The 22,994-nt window shown below is 67.2% G+C and overlaps 1 protein-coding gene across 1 annotated transcript in view; it reads left to right on the top strand.

Moving 5' to 3' along the window:
- Nucleotides 1–22,994, top strand: part of COL22A1 (collagen type XXII alpha 1 chain) — a 167,873-nt gene that overhangs the window by 103,860 nt on the left and 41,019 nt on the right. Inside the window, exons 32-43 of the mRNA XM_045861103.1 lie at nucleotides 4,227–4,280; nucleotides 4,519–4,572; nucleotides 5,297–5,350; nucleotides 6,135–6,188; nucleotides 7,248–7,301; nucleotides 9,740–9,844; nucleotides 10,595–10,639; nucleotides 11,707–11,784; nucleotides 14,874–14,909; nucleotides 15,616–15,669; nucleotides 16,874–16,918; nucleotides 19,865–19,912. Coding sequence (XP_045717059.1) covers nucleotides 4,227–4,280; nucleotides 4,519–4,572; nucleotides 5,297–5,350; nucleotides 6,135–6,188; nucleotides 7,248–7,301; nucleotides 9,740–9,844; nucleotides 10,595–10,639; nucleotides 11,707–11,784; nucleotides 14,874–14,909; nucleotides 15,616–15,669; nucleotides 16,874–16,918; nucleotides 19,865–19,912 — 681 coding nt within the window. The remainder of the gene's footprint in view (nucleotides 1–4,226; nucleotides 4,281–4,518; nucleotides 4,573–5,296; nucleotides 5,351–6,134; nucleotides 6,189–7,247; nucleotides 7,302–9,739; nucleotides 9,845–10,594; nucleotides 10,640–11,706; nucleotides 11,785–14,873; nucleotides 14,910–15,615; nucleotides 15,670–16,873; nucleotides 16,919–19,864; nucleotides 19,913–22,994) is intronic.

The following is a 22,994-nucleotide window of genomic DNA, read 5'->3' as shown; positions in this document are numbered from 1 at the left end:
CAGAGTCCAAACTGCAGGCCGGGAGCCTCTCTCGGAACCGCCCACGCTTACCGATTTCGAGTACCCACCCAGCACGTGGCTGTGGGTCCGAACGTTGGCCAGTCCCTGACAACACATGCCCCTGCTACCTGGGGAAACCGAGGTCCGGAGGCCGCCAGCAGTTGGCGGCTGGCCCAGGGGGAGGCCGTGGTGAGGGCCTCCTGCCACCAGCCCCGATCTCCACACCTGCCCCCCGCCCCGCTGGCCGGCCCGGGCACAGGGGCAGGTGTGTGAGCGGGAACAGGGGCTTCGGCGCCAGAGAAAACGTGGGCTGGGGTCTCGGCCCTCTCCCCCGCCAGCACTGGGGTCTCAGATCCGTTCCTTCGTTCTGGGGACTCGGTTTCCTCCTCTGTTGACACCGGGCATGCTACACCCGGCTGCCTCGCACGCCGGCGGTGAGAGTGCGCCGAAACCGGGCCGGGGCACGGGGCCGCCCCTCGAACACCTGAGTGCTCACCACGAGTGAACGGCAGCAGAAGTGCGGGACCCGGTTTGGGCTGTTCTCACGTTAGCGTTCCTCCCGGCCTGGGTGTCCTGCTCTGCGGACAGCCGACCCCAGGGGGGACGGGGCATCTCGGCTGCAGTGCTGGGCCTGACGGAGGGTGGGGGCGGGGACTGGCCGGGTGCCCTAGAGACCGGGGAGCCGTCTCCGCGTGGAGGCCCGGAGATGGGGCGTCGGGCACGCCGCGTGACCAGGGGCCTCCCTGTGTGGTTTTGTGGGGCGTCGTTCCACAGCTCGGCCCCCCCCCCCCACTCACGCCCATCTCAGGGAGGCTCAGCCGTCCGGTACGGGTGTGTCGGCGCTGCAGTCGGGACTGGCCACGTCAGCCTCGCCTGAGACTCATGCCAGCGATGCCGCCACGCGCCCGGGGAGACCAGCGCAGCACTCGGTGGGCGGTGCGGCTTGTCTGGGGAGTCACTCTGCACCGACGTGTGGCGAAGTGTCCGCCCGCTGGTGGGGCCACCCCGTCTCCATCTGCGTCACGTGCGCCTGGAAAGCTCGCACGGGGTGTGCGCCGTGCAGCTGCTCCCGACGAGAAGCGGCAGGGAGGCCGCGGGACCAGGAGCTGGGGACTGCATCAGCCACAGACTCTCCATGCCGCGGAAACCCTGTTTCATAGAAGTAAACACGCGTGTGCGTGCTGTGCGCATAGCGTCGGAGAGACACCAGCGCTCGAGGACACTGACGGGGAAAGCCCATCTCTGAGTCCTGTGTGTGCACGCGTGTGTGTGTGCAGGTGTGTGTGTGTGTGTGTGTGTGTGTGTGTGTGTGTGCACGTGCGAAGGGGAAGAGCCCAGGCCTGCAGCCAGTCCCTGCCGCAGGGCCCCGAGCCGCGCGGACGTCGTCCCCGAGCTGCCCCCTTGCTCTCCGCCGCCCTGGCCCGTCAGGCAGGATCTCCTCACGCCCCTGGGACGGGGAGGGGGGGGCCCGGAGCGGCCCCCTGTGTGTGCGCTTGGTGCTCGCGGCGGACACGGTCCTTCTGCTTGGGGACGCGTCTGGCTGCTCCAGGAGGCGCCCCGCTGAGCGCCTTGGACAGAGAACCCCGTTCCCGTGGCTGCTTTTTGTCCACGTTTTCAACATTAAGACAATGCGACGTGAAAAGCTAAGGAGAACCCCGTCTGCGGAGGAAGAGAGGCGAGCGGGCACCATGGAGCCGGAGCAGCAGCCAGGGCGGAAGCACACGGGACCCGGAGCTGGTTCCCGGCTGGAATGTGGGGCGTGAGGAGGAGGGGCGCCACTGGCCGGGTGGGCGGCAGGGGGTGCCTGCGGGAAGGACCCTCTCTGGGCCCCTCCCCCCCGCCCCGAGAAGGAGGACTCCCAGGGACACGGCGTGAGGTCTCTTCCAAGGCCATGCAGTGCGGTGTCGCTCACACCGCCCCGAGGAGGAGCCCACGGCACCCACGGTGAGCCCGTGGCGCGGAAGCCAAGCGGCGGCAGAGAGCCTGCCGTGCAGACGGACACCGGGACGGAGCTGTCAGCCAGACGTCCCCTGCCACCCCCGCCCGCTGCTGAGGTGCAGGGCTGACCCCCCCCCCCCACCCCTCACCGGGGCAGCTGCTGGCTCGCACTGCCTGTCGGTCGGCTCCCTCTTCCCGGGCCACCTGCACCCCCACACCGCCACCCGGTCCTGCTCCGTCTGGGTCTCCTTCCCTCGCTCCCTGCTGAGCCCCTCAAGCTCGAGACGCGGGCCTCCATGCCCGGCCGGTCGTCCGTAAAGACGTCGCTCCCAGGAAGATGGCTTCTGAGGAGGCGTCTCTGCGGGAGGCGCGGGGCCTGCCTGGGCCCCCCTCTGAGTCCTGGGCGGGACGGCTTCCTGCAGGGCCTGAGCTTCGCGGGACCCAGGCGGCCGCTCTCGGGTGCAAAGCCCCTGAGTCTATGGGTGCAGGGGGCGGGGGAAGGCTCACTGTGGGTGGGTTATTGCCTGGATCTCTCGGGGACCGCCTCGTCGCCGTGGTAACCGTGTTTGTGTGGTTGTGCTGATGGTGTGGAAAGCCCTCTGTCGGTGTGTCTCTGCCCGTCTCAGGTGTGCGCCTGGGGAGCAGACGGAGGGAGGAGGGCTGGGCGGGAGCGCCTGGCCGCGGAGTGGGGCGGCTCCTGGGGAGGCAGCCCGGTGGGGGCCGCTGGGTGGCACGCAGGTCGGGAGATGTCGGAGAGATGAAGGAGCCCGTCCCTCAGCCTGGGATTTGGAGAAGTCCCAGCTGAGGATCCAGAGGGGCGTTGTCACCTGCGGGCCTGTAGCGGTTCGGCAGCAGCACCTGGGGGGGCTCTGGCAGCCTGTTCCCCCCTGCGCCCGCCCAGTGTCCACCAGGACCCCAGGCCGACACTGAGCCTGGCGGCGTGACGTGGAGCCCAAGAGGGAGTTAGAGTCCATGGAAGCCTGGGGAGGGGGAGGGGAGGGGGAGGGGGGAGGGGAGGGGGAGGGGAGGGGAGCCAGGCCCCCTCAGGCACTCAGCCGCCATCTAGCAGGGCACCACCTGAGCCACCAGTGCTGACGGCCCTGCCCCTGACTCTGGGCCCAGGACGGACGAGGCCCAGCATCTCCCTGTGAGTCCCCAGGGTCCCGCCTCTGGCCTGGCCTCTCATGGGTCTGAGCCCGTCCTCCTGCCACCTGGGTCCCTTGCAGACCCTTCTCAGCTCACAGCCTGAAAGGGCCCTGTAAACACTCGTCTTTATGGATCGTTTTGCAAATGGCTTGAGAACCACACAGTTCCACGGATCCCCGCCATGGGAGATCTTCTAGGAGGAAACACGCTGGAAATGAGGGTGTCAGTGGCCCCGGGGACTGGAGCCCCAGCTCTGTCCTCTGAGCCGGCTGGGAGCAGAGTCACTGGATGAAGGACTGCGCTCGGACCCGGAACCGCTGCCCTGTGCCCGCACCAAGATATGCTCTGCAGGAAGGCGCGGTCTCGTGGAGCTGGTCACACTCTGCGTGGTCGACCCAAGCACTTGCCCCTCCCCAGAAGACGCGCAGAGAGCGGGAAGCGGCCCAGAGCCCTGCCCACGGCCCCGGGGGCCAGCGAGGAGCTCGGGGAGGATGCTGGCGGGAAGCCTGGGACGGGGTCTCCAGACCCGCCCATTCGAGGGGAGAGGAGGCAGTGTGGGGGCCGCGCAGGGCCCCGCCCGTCTGTGCCGCCTCTCTGCCCATGAACGCTCCACCAGACATCCGGCTCCCGGACTCCGGTGCTAGGATCTGCCTTCCAGACGCTTCCCGGGTCCCGTCTGCACTCTCTGCACCGTTTTTCACCCACGACCTGCGTGCCAGGCTCTGGGCTGCAGGGGGCAGGCACGAGCCACACGAGTGCGTGCAAACGTGCTCCGCAGGCCCGAGCCACACAAGGATGTGCAAACGTGCTCCGCAGGCCCGAGCCACACAAGGGTGTGCAAACGTGCCCCACAGGAATGAGCCACACAAGTGCCTGCAGACGTGCTCCACAGCTGGGGCCCCGGAGGAGGAAGGCACCCGGTGGGCGTCCACGGCAGGAGGGCCCGGCCCCGTGTGGGGCTCGGCGATCCCGACGCAGCGACTCCCGGCCTTTGATCTGAGGGGCCAGTGAGAACGCACCCGAGTCTGGGTGGGGCGGGGGGGAACCGCCTTCAGTGGGCGTCCCGAGGGCGGGAGGGGCCCCGTGGCCGGGCCCGGGGTGGGCAGGGCCGGGCCGCTCTACCTGGTGCTTCCCACCCGCAGGGAGAACAAGGGCTGAGAGGAGAGAAGGGCGACAGTGGCGCACCTGGGGAGCCGGTGAGTGCCCCGCGCCCTGCACCCCGCGCCCGGGCACCCCAGGGCCGAGCTGCGGCAGGTCTGAACTGCGCTGCCCACCCCCCAGGAGCCCAGCTGAACCGAATGTGGCCCCTTCCCCCTCCCTCAGGGCCCCAAGGACTCGACCCTTGCCCCTGGATCTTATCTTCTACCCACGGTGCATGTCCACGCCCCACCCTGTCCACACGACCTTGCTCACGGACGGCTTGTCTCATTGCAGGGACCCCAGGGCCGTCCTGGAGAGCCGGGGCCACCGGGCCTCACAGGACTGCCGGTAAGAAAGCCCGCACTCTGCCATCGGGCCCCAGGCGTAGGGACAGTCACACACCCTTCTGTCCCTCTGTGACCCTGGCCCCATGGGCACTGCTGGTCTGCCATTTCGGGAATGCCCACCAGAGGGCGCCGGCCCAGGTGCTGCTGGGACCGTGAGCCCCACACTCAGGGGGTGAGCCCCACCCAGAGTGCCCCAGCACCCAGCCCCCCGGGGTGGGCCCTGCCCCGGACCCCTGCTGTCTTTGCTCTGTCACTAATGCGCAGGTCACACTGCCGTCCTTCCCCGACCCTGTGCCCTCAGGCTCGAGTGCTCAGCCGGGGCTCCGCTGGTTCCTGGCTCCCCCGGCCTTTCGGAGGCCGGGAGCCCCTCCCTCCCAGCCCAGCCCCCCGAGACCCCCTTCTCCATCGGCATTTGTGTCGTGTGTCCCCGCTCTCGGCTTTGCCGGCCCAGCCGCCTGCCTCTCAGGCTGCAGGGCCCCTGGCTGGCCGTGGGCCGGGGCCACGTGTCCCTCTGAGCTCTGTCCCATGAAGACAAGGGGTTCTGCGGATGCCTGTGTCCGTCTGGGGCGGAGAGGGTGGGAGGAAGTGTGTGCACCTGCGGATGGCCGGGAGGAGCGGCTCCCGGGGTCTCCCGTGTGGGTGGCTGGCTCTGAGGTGCAGGTGTCCCCCAGAGTCCCTGCAGGGGTGCCTCTGATGTTGCACCCCCCCTTTTGTCTCCCGTGCAGGGCGCCAAGGGACAGGAAGGACCACGTGGGGTGCCTGGGACAGCTGGAAGCCCCGTGAGTCCTGCCCTGCCTACCTGCCTGCTCGGGGCCCGGCGGGGTGGGGGGTCACACAGAGAGAGGGGGCCTGGGCTCACAGCCCTGGGAAACTGGGGAGAAGGACCGGGGAGGTGCAGGCCACCTGGGAGGGGAGGGGCGGGCCAGGCCTGGGGTGTCTGGGTAGCAAAGACCCAGAGAGATGGGCTGGGCGGGCTGCACGACCCCACTTTATTCGTCCACCCAGGGATGCACACCCCCTCCCCCACAGACGGGGGTGACTCAGGGCTGTGCTCACGTGCCCATCGCACACACACATTCTGTGATGCACGAGTGTGTGTAAGCTCCCAACACACAGCCGCAGCTGTGAGCACACACAGACACGCCTTTGCGCACGGGCCTCCTGCGCTCCTGCCACCCCCGCCGCTCACCACGTCTCCCATGGGGTCCGCACAGCCCACAGTGTCCAGTCCAAGTCCCTCCCTTCAGGGACCGTCCCCTGATGGGCCAGGCACAGCCAACTCACGCACACACGCACACAGACACACCTCCGTGCCCCCAGGAACCTTCTGGAGTCCCGCCCTCCTGCCCCCCGCCTCGTGCCAGGGTCTCCTCCTCGAGGCGCGGCCGGTCGGGGCGCCGCGCACTCAGGAGCAGGCTCCTCTCACCCGCGGGGGCAGTGTCAGGCCAGACCCAGTCCCAGCAAACCCCGGGGGACGCGAGTGCGAGGCAGGTTTGGCGAGAGACCGGGGGTCCCTCCTGTCCTCAGTCCATGGGGCCCGTCTAAACTTCTGCTTCTGAACAGGGCGCTCCTGGACCTGCAGGTCCGCCCGGTCCCAGCGGCCCCCCAGGAAGTGCGGTGAGTGAGTGGGGCTGGGGGTGGGAGTGGGCATGGGGGTGGGGGTGGGGGTGGGGGTGGGGGTGGGGGTGGGGCCCCGCCTTGGGGCCTCCGCCTTTTTGTCCTCAAAGTGGAGAGGGTGGTCCGGCTCACGTTTCGTGTCTCACACGCACTGAGGCCCTGCCCCTCCGTGTGGGCCCCGAGGTGTCCACTAAAGGATGAGCCTGAGGCCACGGACGTGGATTCCGACCTCTATGCAAAAGACACCCGCGGCGCCTTCTCAAGGCCACGGCGGGCTGTGCTCCCACCGCAGACGGCGGCCGGTCCCGTTTGGCCGCCAGCCTTTGCGGACAATAATCGCAGCTGCTTACGGGTGTTTGTCGGGCCAGGCCCTGTTCTGGGCGCTTCTCACGGGCTGACTCCTGCGGCCCTCACTGCCCTGGAGGGGCTGCTATCGCTGCCCCTGTACACAGGAGGAAACTGAGGCACGGGGGGGTCGTGGCTGCTGTAGGTGGTGCTGGACCGTGTCACGCCCCTGCACCCCCCACGCGTCAGCAGACCCACCGACACCCAGGAGGGAGCAGTCCCTTGCCTGAGGGTTCCCTCTGGGTTGTAGAGACCACGCTGTCCAGCCACGCCACACGTGGCCGCTGGCCCCAGCAGGGGCAGCCCCGACCGAGGGGCGATGATGCCAGCCGCTCGCCTGCCGGGGCCCCTCTGAGCGTGTGTCCCTCCCTGGCTCCTGCTGCCCTCCCCTCGCTCCGTCCCTGCGTCCCTGGTGCGGGCCTGGGACGCATGCCCTTGAGCCTTGTCTCGGGGGCACCCTCTGGGCGAGTGTTTGCACAGCCGGGCCCAGTGTCAGGAGGCCCTGAGCGCTCGGAGAGCTCTGCTGTGTGCGGGGTGTGCCGACCAGGGCCAGCAGCGGAGGTGGTGACAGGAAGCAGGGGGGGCCCAGGCCTCTGGGGGAGTCCAGTCAGGGAGGGGGACCAGAGGGGACAGAGCCGTAGCCATTGGCTGAAGAGGGACCTGGTCACCCCTCCCTGGCGACCACCACACCGATGATAACCTTTCTGTCTTCAGGGCCCCCCGGGGATCAGAGGCTCCCCCGGGAGAGACGGGGAGCGAGGCGAGAAGGTAAGACGCGGTGGGGTCCCCGAGCCCCCAGATGCGGGTCTGTTTCTGAGAAACGTGGACCCGGGTCCTCTCCAGGGGACGGCAGGGGCAGGCCCTGCGGCCATTCCCGCCACCCTCACATCAGACCGGGAGCCCCAGGGCCCCCATCTGACAGGTGCGGGGACCGGCCCCCGAGGTCCCTCGGTCGGCCCTCCACCTCCTAGCCCGTCCACCAGGCCTGTCTACCGTGGACTTCCGCTGCTTCAGCACCGTGCGCACCGTGGCGAGCAGTTAGTGTGTCCCACGCCTCGACAATGGGCTTTACCTACTAGGAAGAAGCGTCCCCCAAACACCAGCGCCCTGGGGGCCGAAGGGGAGAGCCCACGGCTTTCGCAGCCCCACTTCCTGCGTCTCTCTGAGCTCCGTTGCAGGAGTGTCGCTGAGACCATTGCTGTCCTGGCGGCGGGAGGGCCGGGCCAGGGACTCCGCTGAAGCCGCGCCAGCCCAGGGCAGGGCCCCTCCCCCGCAGCACAGACCGCCCTCAGTGTCAGTGGGCCCATCGGGTGTGGGGACACCGGGACCCCAGGCGCCCTCCACGCACTTGCAGCGTCTCCTCTGTCGCGTAGGGCAGTAACTTGCTGAGCGCGGGCTGCGGGGGTCCCCCGGGGACCGCCGGCCCTGGGGCTCCGCAGAGCAGGTGAGGCGGGCGGTGGGCGCTGGGGGTCCGCTGCCCTCATCTCCCGGGTCGGTGGGCCTCACACTCCCGGACAGGCGTCCCAGGGACCCCCCCAGCTTCCGGTGGATCAGCCGCAGAGCCCCCACCCACCCCCTGAGCTCACAGGTGCCTGAGCTTCTTAATGCGCTTTCCTTCGGCTCGGGAGTGATCACCTTATCTTTCCTGTTTTGACAAAATGTAATAAGGGTAGGTGTAAATATTTGCGTCCTGGCGAGAAGGCTGTGCTCTGAAAACGTAGAGAAGGAAACGATTAATTGCAGAGGTGATGATCAGCCAGCTCGTGGGAAGTGTCTTGGGGCTTGGGAGTGTTAGCTGATTATAAGCTCAGTAACACCCCTTAAGTGAGGCAGGTGCACTTATTTATCTATTTATTTATGTGTTTATGTATGTATGTATGTGTTTATTTTTGGCAGAAAGATAAGACCATCTTAGGCTGCCCTAATGAGAGTGGAGCACCCGGGTTAAGTGAGGGGGGGAATCCTGGCCACCTGCTCTGGCTTGATGGGACCACCCGAGTGTGAGGGGTTGCGCTCCATTCTGGGCACTGGCACCAGAGAAGGGGTGACCGAAAAGACCGAGGTTTTTCGAGGACTGATGCGCTGAGAGCAAAGACCAGGAAATCCATGCGCAGTTAGCACCTTCCACCTCCAGAGGGAGCCAAACACCTGGGCTGGGCTGAGCAGAAGCCCGGGCTGGGGGCCGGGGCCAGGCTGTGGCTGTGGGGAGCATACAAATCCCTGCCACCAGGGCGGGTGTTTCTCCTGCCCCCGGGGGCAGGTGCTCGGGGACTCGGATCCGCCCCAGGCTGGGAGTCAGGGTCCATCCCCCGGCCCCTGGCTTTGCCCCTGCTGGCTCACTCCCTCCTCACCCCCATCCATCGGGGACTGCTGGAGGTGTTGGGGTCCTCGCTGAGGCCCACGGGGGCCCTGCCAGGGAAAAGCAGCCCCTGCGGCTCCAGCTCCGCAGTCCCGCCCGGTGTTCCGCAGCCGGAGCTGCCACTCCAGCACCAGGCTTTGTGGTCAGAAGGGTGGGCGTTTGCCTGTAGCGAAAAGCCCGCCCCCACCCCCCATCAGAACCCGAACAGCCGGTGAGGAAGTGAGAGCCCTATTCCGGCAGGAATCCTAGCAGGAGTGGAGGGCTGCCTGGAGGAGGAGGCGCCCCTGGGGGGGGGGTCTTGCACCGGGAGGAAGGCAGGACTAGAAACCTCAGTGTCCTCCTCGCTCCTGGGCCCCAGGCTGCGTGCGTGCGTGCCCGGAGGCAGCTCCACCAGCAGAGGATGGTGGCGCACCGGCCGCCCTCCAGGCGCAGGCGTGCGACCTGCCCCCTCCCCGTGTCCCGGCGTCCTAGTCAGGGCATCCGCGTGGCTGGTTCCCGGAGGCCGGGGAGGACAGGCTCTCTCCCAGCCTCTCTCCTCGTCCCTGTGTCCTCACAGTGTCTTCCTCCATGCGTGTGTGTGTCCCGGTGTCCCCTTCTCAGGGGTGTTGAAGCCAGTGCGTAGTGGGTTACGGCCGCCTACTCCACTACGACCTCACCCTAACTTAACGAATCAGACCCCATTTCTCAGCCGGACTTCAGCCTATGCACGGGGGGCGGGGGGACACAGGACCACCCATCACAAACCGTCAGGAAGGGCATCCATCCTCCCCCTTCAGGCTGGCGCGCCCTTGAAGGGCTGGCCTTCTGCGTGTCACTGGTGCTGGAAACTGTCCTTGCTTCTTTCCAGGGAGCGGCTGGGGAAGCAGGGGGCCCAGGGCCAGCTGGGCCCCGCGGGGATCCTGGGGCCCCCGGGCCCCCTGGTCCTCCCGGATCAGGGAAGGACGGAGAGCCGGTGAGTTGGGCGCTGGGGGCTGTACCCAGGGCAGCCAGGTCAGACGGAGAAAAGGAAAAGGGGGGAAAAAGATGCCCTGGCCAGACTCTGTGGGGAGTGAGTCATGGCTGGTGTGATCGGGCTGGTCGGGAAAGGGTGTGGGGGAGGGGCGGGGCACGGCGGGGCACGGCGGTCTCTGGTGCACCGCAGGCCAGGGGGCGGCTGTCCTGTGTCAGGCTCGGGGCCATCCGCTGGGGACGCAGAGCTGGGCTGGGCTCTGACGTCCGGATAGATGCTCCTGAGACAGCTGAGCGGACCTGTCCACAGTGTGGGCCAGGCGTGGCGTGCACGCAGGGAAGGGGCTTCCCAGTCCACGTGTGAAGTGGCGTTTGTGTGTGGTTCCCCCCGTCTGGGCCTCGCAGTAAACCAGGGAGAGGCTCGGCTTCGGGGTCAGAGGAGCCCCGCCCTGGGAGCAGGCCGGGCCCGGACTGGCGGGGGCCCCTGGGGTAAGGATCGCAGGTGGGGAAGGGAAGTGCGAGACCGAGGGGTTTGCCCGAGGACCCGCAGAGGCAGTAGGAGGCAGGCAGGATTCTCACCCAGGGGCCTCATGGCTCAAGAACAGGTGGTTTCCTGTGCACGGCAAGGCCACGGGGGAGTCCGGGACATCTGCCCCAGCCCCTGCAGCACAGGGCGCACCCGGCTGGCACGCGGTGGGCGGGGCAGCACTCACTCGGGGTTCCGTGACCACCCTTGTGTCTTTCACTCTCCCAGGGGCTCCGTGGACCGCCTGGACTGCCCGGGCCTCTTGGAAGCAAGGTGCGTGTCCATCCGAACATGCCGTGGGTGCCGTGGGTGCCGTGGGTGCCCTTGGAGGCAGACCTTGTGTAGGGCTGGCCAGAAAGTTTGTTCGGTTTCTAAGTGAAACTAAGACACACTTTTCACGCTCTCTAATGACCTTATTGGACAGCATAGTTGCCGCGTCGTTCCACTACCTTCTGCCGTCTTTCAGGCCACGTCACGGTTCCACCTCCCGAAAACCTTTTATCTTTGTGAGCAAATGAGTGTCCCAGGCGCCTTTGCTGTCTTCCAGGGAGTTGGGGTTTTCCCGTTAGGAGAATCCCACCGTGAGCCCCGAGGTCCCCTCCACGCACCTCCGTGTTCCTCGAGGCGGGTCGCGTCCTCCAGCGCAGGGTCTGACTCCCGCTGGGCTGGGTGCTGGGCCGGGCGTGGGGCCGGGCCCTCCACAGGCGTAGCTGCCCCTACTGCTCCGGACAGCTGCTGACGCGGCAGCTCCCGTGTGAAGCAGCCGCCGCTCGAGGGACTCGTCACACCCTTACGGTGACGGTGAATGAGTGTTGAAGGCGGAACTGAGACCCACACTCCATGAACCACTGAGCTTGAAGCCAAAGGTCCCATCCGATGCCCCTCGCCCCTCCCACCCCCCGGGGGGCGGGACCCACAGCAGACAGGTCCCTGGGAGGTCATGGCTGACCTGATGAACGAATTCACTGGTGACACGGGAACTGGGCTGAAACGGGGGTGTGGGGTCCCGTCTCGGGCGTGGGCAGAGTGGGGGCACGGTGAGCTCTGGAGGAAGCCGGGAAACTTGGGTGCTGTGGTCACGTGGCGGGGGCCACAGTGTCATAACCATGTTTGGAGCCATGGGTGAGGGTAGTCGGCCTGGAAGGTGCAGGATGGCCCTTGGTGGCTGAGGCCAGGCCTGTTGGCCTGGGCGGGACAGCGGGCTGTGTGGGCGAGCCGTCCAGGGGCCCGGAGGGTCCCGCTGGGGGGCGCTGTCGGGGCAAAGAGAGGAGCCCAATTCCCTGGAACCCGGGCTCCGCCCTCGGGGAGCTGAGCCATCGATGTTGTTTTTCTCTTTCCAGGGGGACCGAGGTGCACCTGGGATCCCTGGCTCTCCTGGCAGCCGTGGCGACCCGGGCGTCGGGCTCGCCGGTCCTCCTGTGAGTCCCAGTTCCTCCAGCCCTGCCTTGCCCTGGGGGGCCGCCTAGCCTGTCCCTGCTGGCCCCCAGGTGCACCCTGGGTCCGCCTGCGGGGACTCGCCTTCCCAGCCAGCCTGGGGCGGGGGGGCGGCCCCGGTCCTCGGGCCTGTCCACTGTGACTAAAGCAAGGACTAGGCCTTCGGGGTGGGGGCCAAGACCTATATGCTTGAAAGAGGGGAGAACAAAACTCACTTCAGACAGAGAGTCTGGACAAACTTTGCAAAAACGGAGCGGCAGCCCGTGGCCCTGAGTCGGCTGGGGCAGAGGCGTGGGGCGGGCGGGGCGGGGGGAAGCATGCTTTCTCGTGTCTCCCGCAAAAGTGCCTTCGTGGCCCGCCTCCTCCAGCTGGTGCACAGGTGAGCACCGCCGTGCAGCCGGGAAAGGTGTGCATACGGCCCCCGAACCGGTGCCCTGGTGAACAACGCACGTCAGTCGGCTAGTGTGAGCTCGCAGTCCCTGCAGGTGGCGGCTCTCGCGACGGTGGGACCTGGGAGTCATAAGGGGTCGTAGAGACCAGCGCAGCAGACCCCCGCCCCCGCCGAAGGCTGCTGTCGGCATCTGCCACCAGCCTGCGCCCGCGTCCCTCTAGAGACAGAGCATCCCTGCTTTCGAAGCTGGCACCTCTGGAGTCGGCACGTAGACAATTCTTTGCATCGAGGGTGGACATTTAGAATTATGGTCTCCTGTATCTTTCGCCATTGCTTTTCACTCTTCCCTTCACACCCCCGCCCCCTCCCCACCCAGTAACTGGACGATGACCCGGGTGATAGCCTTCCGAAGTCACGGTCCGTCTGCAGTCCTGGGGTTGGGGCTGTCTCCTCCTGTTGGGTCTGTCCTCTGCAGAGACGCAGCACCGTATCCACACACCTTTGCTTGCATCCACTTTTCCTTGACGGGCAGGTTGCCTCCGTCCGTTCGGGCTGCTATAACAAAAGCATCAGCCCGAGTGCTCTCAAAGGGCAGGCGCTTGTTTCTCACACTTCCCGGGGGCTGGAGGCCAAGGTCATGTGCCGGCAGGTTCAGTGTCGGGGCCCTCTTCCTGGTCCCCAGATGGTGGCCTCTGCTGTGTCCTCACACCGTGGAGTGGGAGGGGCTCCTGACCGACCCCCATCGGGAGCGCCCTGCTCTCAGGACCTCGTCACCCCCGCCCCCCACAGCCCCCGCCTCCAAACACCCCAGGAATTCGGTCTCAATAGATGGCTCTGGGGGAGACACGGACTTGGGGTCTGTGGCCCCTGTCTCACTGCTATTTAGAAGAGGTTCAAACACCCCATCCTTGGCGAATGCCACTGCCAAGCCTCGTCACATCCAGACCACCCACTGCTGCTGTCCTCACCCACCACCTTCGCCCAGACGCACTGTCCGCCTGACTCCTGGTACACGCAGCCCCAGTGCAGCAGGGCGCACAGAGCGTGTGGCCTGTCTCTGCCTGGCTTTGCTTTCAAGACACGCAGACCACGGCCAGAGTAATGGAAACAGTGCCACTCTTCGCCCATCCCTCCGGGACTCTGAAAGGAAATCCAGCGTACGAATAGCCACAGTATCGATTGTAAAACAAAAAACAATCCCCTTTTCTCCCCCCCCCGTGGTCTCCGTAGACCCCAGAGTGGTCTCGGGCTCCTGTCTCCCTGGACTTGTCCGGGCCCAGGCACACCTCACCCCCCACTGGCAGTGACCCCTCCCTCCCGTCTGCCCCCGCCCTCGCCAGGGGGACTGACTGGAAGTGGTCGGCAGGGCCCGGGCTCTGGACTCTCCCACCTGGGAGAGGGCATGTGGAATCCCCCGGGAATGTGTCCTTTTCGTCTGTCTGAGCAGAAACTCTCAGCCAGAATTCCCGATGAGCACAACCCTCTGCCTTGTTGCATCGAAGTTTTCTTTCGCCCGGGGCCGTTTCTTCAGTCCTTTGGTAGCTGGAAGGGACGGTGTGCAGGGAACAAAGGCAGGAGTTCAGACTTTCCCACGTGGGGGGTCCTGCTTTTCATGGGCCAGTCTGCTGCCCCGAGGGCTCCGAGTCCTGGGAGTCAGCCCTTAGGACAGGAACTGACCCTAAGGGACCCTGTGGAGCTGTAACCTGGGGTCCGCCCCCCCCCCCCATTGTGCTCCCTGAGTATTCACGGGACCAAGCCCTTCACGGGCTCAGAAAGCCCGGCAACAGAGACAGACACAGTCACTGCCCCCCCCACCCCCCCCCCCACCCCCAGGCGGCACAGCCCTAAGTGACCCCACCAGGAACATAACTGGCGGCTCCCAGCCAAGAGCCCGTCCACCGGCCGCGCGGTGTCTCTCCTCCACGTTCCCCGTGGAGCGCTCCCGTGGTGGGCGAACCCACACCGTGGTTGCACAATTCCTGCCTGTGGCCGCGAGCCTGGGCTCCTGACGGCCTGGGCACCTGTGAGCGGGGTTTGGGGCCGGTGTACACAGGTGGTGAAGAGGGGGCGCGGGTCCCCCGGGGATGCGGTTGCCCCTTCGCGGGAGCACTGCCGTGTGCCGCGTGGTCCTGCCTGGGCCACACCTCCTCCCACTGCCGTGGAACTGTGAGTGTGCCGGCTGAGGGCTCCGTCCAGGCCAGCGTCCTGCACGGACGTCCCCGCGGACCTCGGTCCAGGGCGAGGAGGGTGCTCTCCAGAGTCAGCACTGAGGAGGGGGAGGGGCTAATGGGGGGGAGGGGCTAATGGGCCATTTCTGCCGTGGCCACGGGGGCTCATCCCCCTCGCGCCCCCGGGACATGGGGGCAGTAGAGAGTCGCCCTGTGGGAGGGGCAGCGGGACCGGGAGCTGGGCCGCCCCTGCTGGTCCTTGGTTGGAGGCAGCTTGCTCCCGGGGGCGCCGACTCCCAGGACCTCTGGGCCCACCCGCGCTCGGGCGGAGTCCCCGCAGGAAGGGAACAGGTGGCCCTTCCCTGACACCCGACAGCCTGGCCGGGAGGTGGGAGGAAGCTCACGCCTCCTTTCGTCAGTGAAGGACCGGGCTCAGAAACAACCGCCGCGGCGTGCTCCGGTGAGCGCCTCGCCGCCGCTGACCCGCCTACTCACACTCTCTGTCGTTCCCCAGGGCCCCGCGGGACCCCCTGGAGACAAAGGACCGCCGGTACGGTATGGCTTCCGTCAGGGGTGGGGTTCCAGTGGGAGGGACTCTGCTCTGACCCGAGCAGTTTTCCGTGGGAGCGGCCGGGGCTGGGGTGCGGACTGTCCCCAGGAAGCCCTGACCTGCGGGCAAGCAGGGCCCGCGGGGGTCACGCTGCGTCCCGGCCGCCGCGTCTGGCTTCCCCTGGAGCGTCTCTGCGTCACAGCACGGCTGTGGTTTAACGGATGCATCAAATTGCCAGAAGTGCTCCTTCAGAATGCTGGCTTATCACCCCCCACCGCACGGCCCTGCGAGAAAGAGGGTGGGCTCTCTCCAGGGTCTCGGGTGGGCGCAGTCGGAGCCTCAGCCCGTGGGGAGGTCAGGACAGGTGCGCAGAGCGGTCACCCAAGTGCCGGCACTGTGCTGGGCCGTCGCCAGGTTAACTTCCCCCTGGGACCGGTTCTCCGTCCAGGACACGGAGGGCCAGCCGGGGCTGGAGTCCAGGCCTGGGTCCCTGTGTCACTGATCCCTCCCCTCGAGGCTCCCGGCGTGCTCTCTGGGCACATTTCCACGTCCACCCATGAGTGTAGGGACATGAGCGCACGCTGAGCAGGGTGGATCGGACTCCTCGTGACTGCGGGCCGCCGACCCGGGGAGAGACCGCTGGGGTTGAAGGAGGGGCTGTCTTCCGCCTCCGCCGTAGCGGGCGTCTCCTCCTCTTTCTCCGCAGGGACCTCGAGGCTTACCTGGATTCCCCGGCCCCCAGGGACCAGCGGGCCAGGACGTAAGTACAGGGAGGTGGTAGGGGCTCGGGCCAGGTGACTACAGACCCCCCCCCGGAGCTTCCCCCAACCCCAGGTCTCCAGGGAGCCCGGAGGAGCTAGTCTCCAGCACTGGGCCCCGCCCTTCACCTTGACGTCCTCAGTCATTGCCCTTCTGTGCATCGTGGCCCATGATTCTGTGCTGTGCAGTCTGATGTCTTTCGCTGCTGTGTTGCACTTTCAGAACCTCCCGGGGCCCCACACGGCCCCTCCTATTTCTGGCCGATTCTGTTCCATGTCGAGGCGGCCTGTTCTGTTCAGACCGGGTCCACCTCCTCCCTGGACTTGTCCCTGACCCGCCCGGGGGCGCTTTCTCCCTTCGGGGAGTTCACGGACTTGTCCGATGTCCAGGGGACACATCCTCTCCGCTCTTACTCCACGGTCTGGCCTCCGCTCAGGCAGACCTGAGCGGCAAGGAGCCGGGGACCCTGTGTCTGGCGCATCTGCGGGTCCCCGAGGCCCGGCAGCGTGCCGGGCCCACGCCGGTGACGCGGCACCTGCCCGCTGCCCGGCCGGATGGGCGGTGTGACGGGTCCCTACCGGGCAGCCATGCCGGGCTCCACGGCGGTCCTGGCGATCACTTGGACCCTCGCCTCCCCATCTCTGTCGTCTCAGCGCTCCCCGTGCAGGGGCAGCAACCCCCCGCCCCCCGCACCGGCTCCTCCCCTTGGGCTCCCCCGCAGGAGAGAGACGCCCTTCCAGTCCCTGCCCCCACACTCTCGGGCTCTCTCCTCGCCCCTCCACCTGTGTGCTCGCTCGGCCGGCCCCGCAGAAGGGCCCACCTGCTCCTCCTCGAAGCTGGGCCTGCCGCCCGCATCTGGGAAAGGGGGTCAGAGGTTTAGGACGGGCGTGTGTGTGCATGCTCGTGAGCACACGCGTGTGCACACTGTGTGTGCGCTGGTTTCAGCTTTGCGTCTTGGGCGGGAGTTAGAGGAGGGGTAGCTCTCCGTCCTCACCATTTCCTGCACTTGAACATTGCCTGGGCAGCCTCCTGTGGCCGGCTGTGGGGGTGGGGCGGGGGGGACCAGGAGTGTGCGCTGGGGCCAGACTCCACGGCTGGGGGGGTTCTCTCCCACCGGGTTCCCTCGGCAGGTGCAGCGGTGGGGGAGGGTGCGGGCTGGGCAGAGCGGAGCGGACGGGCTAATGTTTTCTTTCTTCCTCCCTCAGGGCGTTCCCGGAAGCCCAGGGGAGAGGGGCCCCCCCGGAAAACCAGTAAGTCCTCCCACTGTTCTGCGTGCATGTTGGCGGTCAGTCAGTCGGTCGGTCGGTCGGGGCTCCAGCGAGATGAAAGGCGACTCTGATGACGGTTCGGGAGACTTTGGAGAAGGGACTTTTTCTCAAGCCGTGATGCCCAGAGATACAGCCCCGTGGGGACCTGGTGCCCCCGTTGCTCCCATTTTCAGAGCCACGCGGGAGGGACGGTGGTGGGGGAGGGGCTGAGAGGGGCTGTGGTCGTGGGTTCAAAGCCAAGGCCAGACACGGGGGGCGTGGCCCAGGCAGGAGGGAGCAGCGTGTCCCCACCCAGCTTCCTGATGGCGCCCCTCAGAGGGAGGCCCGTGGGTGGGCCTGTGAGAGGGTCCCGGGGTGCGGCCTCCGGCGCAGGGCAGGCCAGACGGGGGTGGGACGTGGGTCTGCGGGAGCAGACGGGAGTGGCAGGTGCGCGGCTTCCTCACGGGCCCACTGCCTGAGCTTCAGTCACCTGCACGCTGCCCAGGTGCCCCCCTTCATGGGGATGGAGCTTGGGCAGGAGAGGCTGTGGCAGCCTGAGCAGGAGCGGTCAGTCCTGAGTGTGGTCCTCAGAGGGGCAGCCACGCTCCGGCCCGGGGTTCCCGTGCCTTCCCCGAGGTGGAGCACTATCACTCTCTGGGCCCCCCTGACCTGGGGGCCAGGGCCAGAGGGGTCCCAACCGGCCATGGGCGGGCGCTGCAGAGAGGGGGCAGTGCTGCGAGCCAGCAGGCGTGGGGAGTGGGCGGCGGCCGTGCAGAGACGGGGCGGGCGAGCCCACGGGAGGGCGTTATCAAAGAAGGACGGGACGGGTGGCCACAATTGGGGAGTCCCAGGCCTCGGGACTGAGCCTGGAAACTCTGGTTTCAGCAGCCAGTGTGCACCCCCCGGGCAGCAGAAGTCCCTGCACCCACCCACCCCAGGACATGGCTCCGGAGGCCCCGGGCCCCCTTCCCAAGCCTGGCTGCGGCGTCTCAGACGGGCACCTGGGGCCCAGCGGCCCCGGCGTCTGGAGCAGCTGCCCCTCCCCAGTCCAGGCTGCTGGGCACAGCAGGGCCCGGGGAGGCACGGGTCTGTCCAGAAGGGCCCGGAACCTTTCACGGAGCACCCCCCAGTGGGCTGAGAGAAAGGTCTGCTGGGCGCGAGGGGTATAATTCCCTCCCCACTCCTCCTCCGTGGGGTGCGTCCCGCCACCCACGGGCCAGGCCCAGAGGAAGTGGGCGGGAGCGTCAGGTTCGGGCCAGAGGGGCTCGGCTGACCCCCGCCAGCCCTAGACCCGGCCGGACCCCTCTGTGCAAGGGGGCGGAGCCACAGAGTCCAGCTGACGACGCAGACAGCCAGGACGGTGCCACACGGTGAGAGAGAGAGAGAGAGAGAGCACGAGAGAGAGAGGGGGCGGGGAACGAGTTGTTCTAACTACCTTTCAGCTCACCAAACACACTCTCAGGGGTCTCTGATCTCCCCAGTCAGTTGAGTCCCCTTTCAGGGGTCCCCAGACCAGCCTCAGGCCAGCGAGTTGCCGGAAGGACCCCCGAGCTCAGAAAGGCCGTAACGCTCATGGTTCGTGCCAGCGAACAGAGACGACAATCGGCACAGCAGTGGGGGCGGGGCTGCGTGTGTGTGTGGGGGTGCCAGGAGTGGGCCTCTGAGTGTCCTCTCCCCTGGACCGTGGGGACTGCGTTCTCCCGGCAGCCCTGTGTCGTCGAGGGGCCTGTGCGATGACAGGGAGCACGGGGGGTGCGGCCCACCAGGAAGCTCAGCCCCGCCCCGGGGCCCAGGGTCTCCTCGGGGGGTGGCTGAGGAGTGTGGGGCGTCGGCGTGGCTGAGCTGAGCGGCTGGGCCTCCAGTCTCTCACAGGCCGAACCCACGCACGGCCCAAGGCCCCCCGGGGGTCACAGTGCCAGCATAGATGCCCCGCGTGGCCCGGGGCAGGTGAACAAGACACTCGTGAGGGATGGGGGTGGGGGCTTCGAGGTGGCCCCTCGGCAGCTGGCAGGGCCGGACCTGTCTTTGGACGGGCAGGGCTTGGCCGGGCTGAGTTCATGTCCACGGAGCTGTGCTCATCCCGGGGGGCAGGGTGGGGGGTGGAGAGAGGGGCCTGGGGTGCTGTTCGGAATTCTTGTACCAGGACGCCCACCTCGGGTGGGTTCCCGGGAGGCAGAGCCTCTGCTGGTGCCGGGTGCCGGGGTGCTGGGTGCCAGGGTGCCCTCAGGAGACACCTGCAGGACGCGGCAGGTGACAAGCCAGTCAAAGCTGTGGGTCTACCTGGGGTCCAGCCTCGGCCCCTCCACAGGCAGGTCTGGGGTGGGGACAGGGGCAGTGCTCTTTCCCCCACAGCAGTCGGCCCCTGGCCCTGGAGCCCCCTGGCATGTCCAGGTGGGGTTCAGGCACCTGGCGGATGGGCACAGAGGGCCGGAGGGCCAGGCAGGACGCACCCCCCACACGTCCCCGTTTGTTCCCTGTCCATCCTCCACGTGTGGCCGGCCCCTTGGGGAGATGTGGCATGTCACCAGGGAGAGCTGAAGAGATTGCTCTAAATTCATACTAGCCTGTGAATGACTGATAGCATCTGCTTCTCCTCACCTGGGGAACCGTGAGAGTCTACCCCTCGCCTTCCCCGGTACCTGCATGACCCACACAGTGCTAGCGGGCCGGGGTTAGGGGGGACCACCAGGAGAAGGGAAGCCAGCAGGAGGACCCTGGGGACCAGAAAGGCTCATGCCAGCCAGACTCGGCGGGGCCTGGCCTGCGCCGTCCCTGCCTCGGGACAGCCTTCTGCCTGTGGCTCCCGGGTTTGGGGCGTAGCCTGGGCTGTGTGCGTGGCACAGGCGTGAGCACAGGTGTGTTACGAGGCACAGCCTGCAGGCCCCATCGTCTGAGGCGGCGTGAGGCGTGTGCACGCGTGTCCATGTTCACTCGCGTTTCCCTCGGCAGGGCCCGCCGTCGGCGCTGTCCCCGGAGGACATCAATCTCCTGGTGAAGGTAGGAGCGCGAAGGGATGTGCGTGCGCTGTGGCAGTGGTGGGGGCGGGGGGGTGGGCGGTCTCGGTCGGGTGGCTGTCATGGTCTGAACAGCCGTTACAGCTGTAACGGTGGCAGCACGTGCTGAGGACTCCCTGTGCCTGGCGACGCGCTCAGCCCGCCGTCCACCCTGGCCGTGACTGGTTCGCGTCAGTTTAATTTAGATAGAACTGCAATAAAACTGCAGGCCCGGGGTCGTACTGGCCACAGTCCAAGTACGCCACAGCCCCGCCTGGCTGGCCGCTGGCTACCGTAGGGACGGCGCAGGCGGAGGGCGTCCCGCCCTCACAGCAGGGGCTCGTGGGCGGGGCCGTGCTCGCCGCCTCCCGTGTCTCTGACTCGTCTGCCTGTGAGTCCGTGAGGCTGGTGCGGCTGGTGAGCTCGTTGGCATGTTAGGAACCCGTGAGGGTCGGTGACTCCCTGGGCGTCGAGTCCCTTCCTCACTGAGCCCAGAGACTGGCCTTTAACCAGGACCGCCGCCTCCCGGCTGCAGCTCAGGTGCGGGCGGTGGGGGCAGCTGCCGGGCTCTGGGGCCGGGTGGGGAGGGGAGCGAGCCCAGGTCTGGGTGGAGACTCGGCACCTGCATGCACGTTCTCTCTGTGAGGGGCCGAGACCCGGGGAGTGGGGCCGCTGACACAGGCCAGCGGACGCTGGATGCCCCCGCGCCCCAGGTCCTAAGCGGGAGAGAGCTGGGGGCGGCTGGAGCCCCCAGGGACGGGCCTGGATTTCCCGTCTCAGAGGACAATCTTGCTGCGGTGAGTGCGGGGGACGCTCCTCGGCCTCCGCTGGAAGCCTTTGTCGGAACCTCGGGGGAAGCCAGGCCCTGGATTTGGGGTGATGAGCCCCTTCCTTCTGCCCTGTGCTGCAACAACCCTTGGGCAGTGCCGGCAAACGCCCGAGAGCGAGGGAGGGGACCAGAAGGGACACACCTCCGAAGTCTGGGGCGTGTCACCCCTCTGCACACACACGTGGGGACGCCTTGAAGGACAAGCACACATTTTATCAAACATTAAGTAGCAGTGAACACAGTCCTTCCTGATTTTACTCACGAGAGGGAGCGCTCTTTCCGCAGCCAAGGGCACGACGAGGAATCGCTATCCACCGATTCAGTCCCGTGTTTGTGCTGGCTCTCAGGAGCCTGCGCCGTGTTTCACGGTGCCATCGCCCTGGGGGGGGCGGGGCTCAGGGTCTGCCCCGGCCCCGACTTCAACCTGCAGACGCCCCGTCTTTCTGCCGATGGTAACCGCAGCGGGCACGGAGAGGCCCTCGCGTCATGCTCCGTGGCTACGGCACTGGATGGGTGTTTGGTGAGATCCGTAGTCCCGAACTGCTGAAGGGTGCAGCTGCGTTCTTCGGAGCGGCGAGGCGCCCCGCCGGGAAGGTGGGTGCCCACCTGTGTGCGGGCTGCGGGCTGGCCCCCGGGACGCCCCAGTCTGGTGCAGCTGCGCCATGTCCAGAAGCCCAGCAGACAAGAGCTGGGTCTGTGGGGTCTGCATGGGGCTGCGGAGTTCACGGTCCTCGCCCCCTGCCTCGTGGTCGCCTGCTGCGGGTGAAGGCCCGTTGGTCTGGCCCAGGGGGCGGGTGGCAGGGTCCGCGGTGCTGGGGAGGCCGATTTTATTACGGAGCATCAACTTCTGCTCAAGAATCGGGTCCCGTAGCGGCCTCATTCTGCTGGTTGGAAACGTGCCCAGGGAGGAAGTCGGCCTCCCGAGAGGCCCTGCCGCGTGAGCGTGCACGGTTGGGTCTGTGCCTGCCCGGGGGGCCGACCTCTGGGTGTGGATGAAGGTGACTCCCTCCGACCCTTCCCGGCAGCCCCGTGGGCGGGGCTGTAACTCCCTGCACTTCTCGGAGCGGGACATCGAGCACAGGGGAGCAAGTCACCTGTTCAAGGTGTCAGAGCTAGACAGCGGCATGGCCGGGACCCAGACGGGGTGTCCAACCCCAAACCCGTGCCCCCAGCCCCCTCGGCTCTCCGACTTCACCTTTGCCTGAGCCAGAACTTCCCGACAGCCACCTGGCGAGCACAGGCAGGTAGTGCGTCTGCAGCCCGTCACCTGGAGGTCCGAAATACGGGCCCCACGGCCCTGGGCCCCGGGGGTTCTGGTGTCGAGCGAGAAGTCAGATGAGGTGCCCTGGGCTTTATTTCTATTCTTGGGCAGAGCCCATTGCTTTTGTCCACCCGGCAAGGGCCGCAGTGGTCGTCCCCTCTGACCCGTGAGTGGGGCGAGGCGAGGGGTTCAGGGAGGGGAATGATGACGTGCAGTGGCTGAAGGTCACCTCGGTCTCACTGTGTGCCAGGCCTGGCGTCTGGAGTTTCCTGTTCATCCTCTTGTTCACGTCTCACCGGACTTCGAGGTCCCCGAGTCACATCACTGACAGGGGGGCTGGGTCCCAGAGAGGCGGGCCGAGGTGTCCGTACGGTCTGGTGGGAAGCAGAATCCTGTCTGGTCTCCAGACCTTGGGAGCCCAGCAGCTCAGGAGCCAATGTGACCCTCAGGGTGGGGGTGGGGGTGGGGTGCCGCGTGGAAGCCAGCCTCGCCCATGCTCGCTGGCCTCTGGGACCCTCCCTGGCCACTCAGGGGCTACTGACAGCTCTGGTCTTCAGGGGACAGCGTCTGTGGCCAGGATGGCCCTGGGGTGAGAGCCCGGCCGGGACCCGGAAGGATGGGGGGAAGATACGTGAGGTTCTGTGTCACCCGGGCACCCTGGATGCCGCTGCACCGCTGGCTCCTACTCGCCACTGCGCCCTCTGAGGCCAGCAACATCCCAGGGGCTGGGGTTCCTGCTGCCGCCAGGCTGGCTCCAGTCCCCCCCCACCCCGTGTCCACTGTAGTGTTTCAGGGACGTGTCTCACCTGGAAGCACTCGGGGGGAGGCCTAGGAATAGGCAGGTTCCTCCCGGCCCCGCTACTCTCCCCACCAGAACTCACCAGCTGCAAACGGCGCCCTCCAGCTTGCGCCCCTCACCACTGCTTCACACGCCCCGACAGTGGGCACCTGCCCCTCCCCCAAGTTCAATCCGCTTCCCGAACCAGCCACTAAAGG

The sequence above is a fragment of the Phyllostomus hastatus genome, unplaced genomic scaffold (assembly GCF_019186645.2).
Source record: "Phyllostomus hastatus isolate PE091 unplaced genomic scaffold, TTU_PhHast_1.1 phas_scaffold_21, whole genome shotgun sequence".
NCBI classification, from domain to species: Eukaryota; Metazoa; Chordata; class Mammalia; order Chiroptera; family Phyllostomidae; genus Phyllostomus; species Phyllostomus hastatus.
The sequence above is the reverse complement of the archived record's forward strand: the minus strand, read 5'-3'. Positions and strand labels throughout refer to the sequence as shown.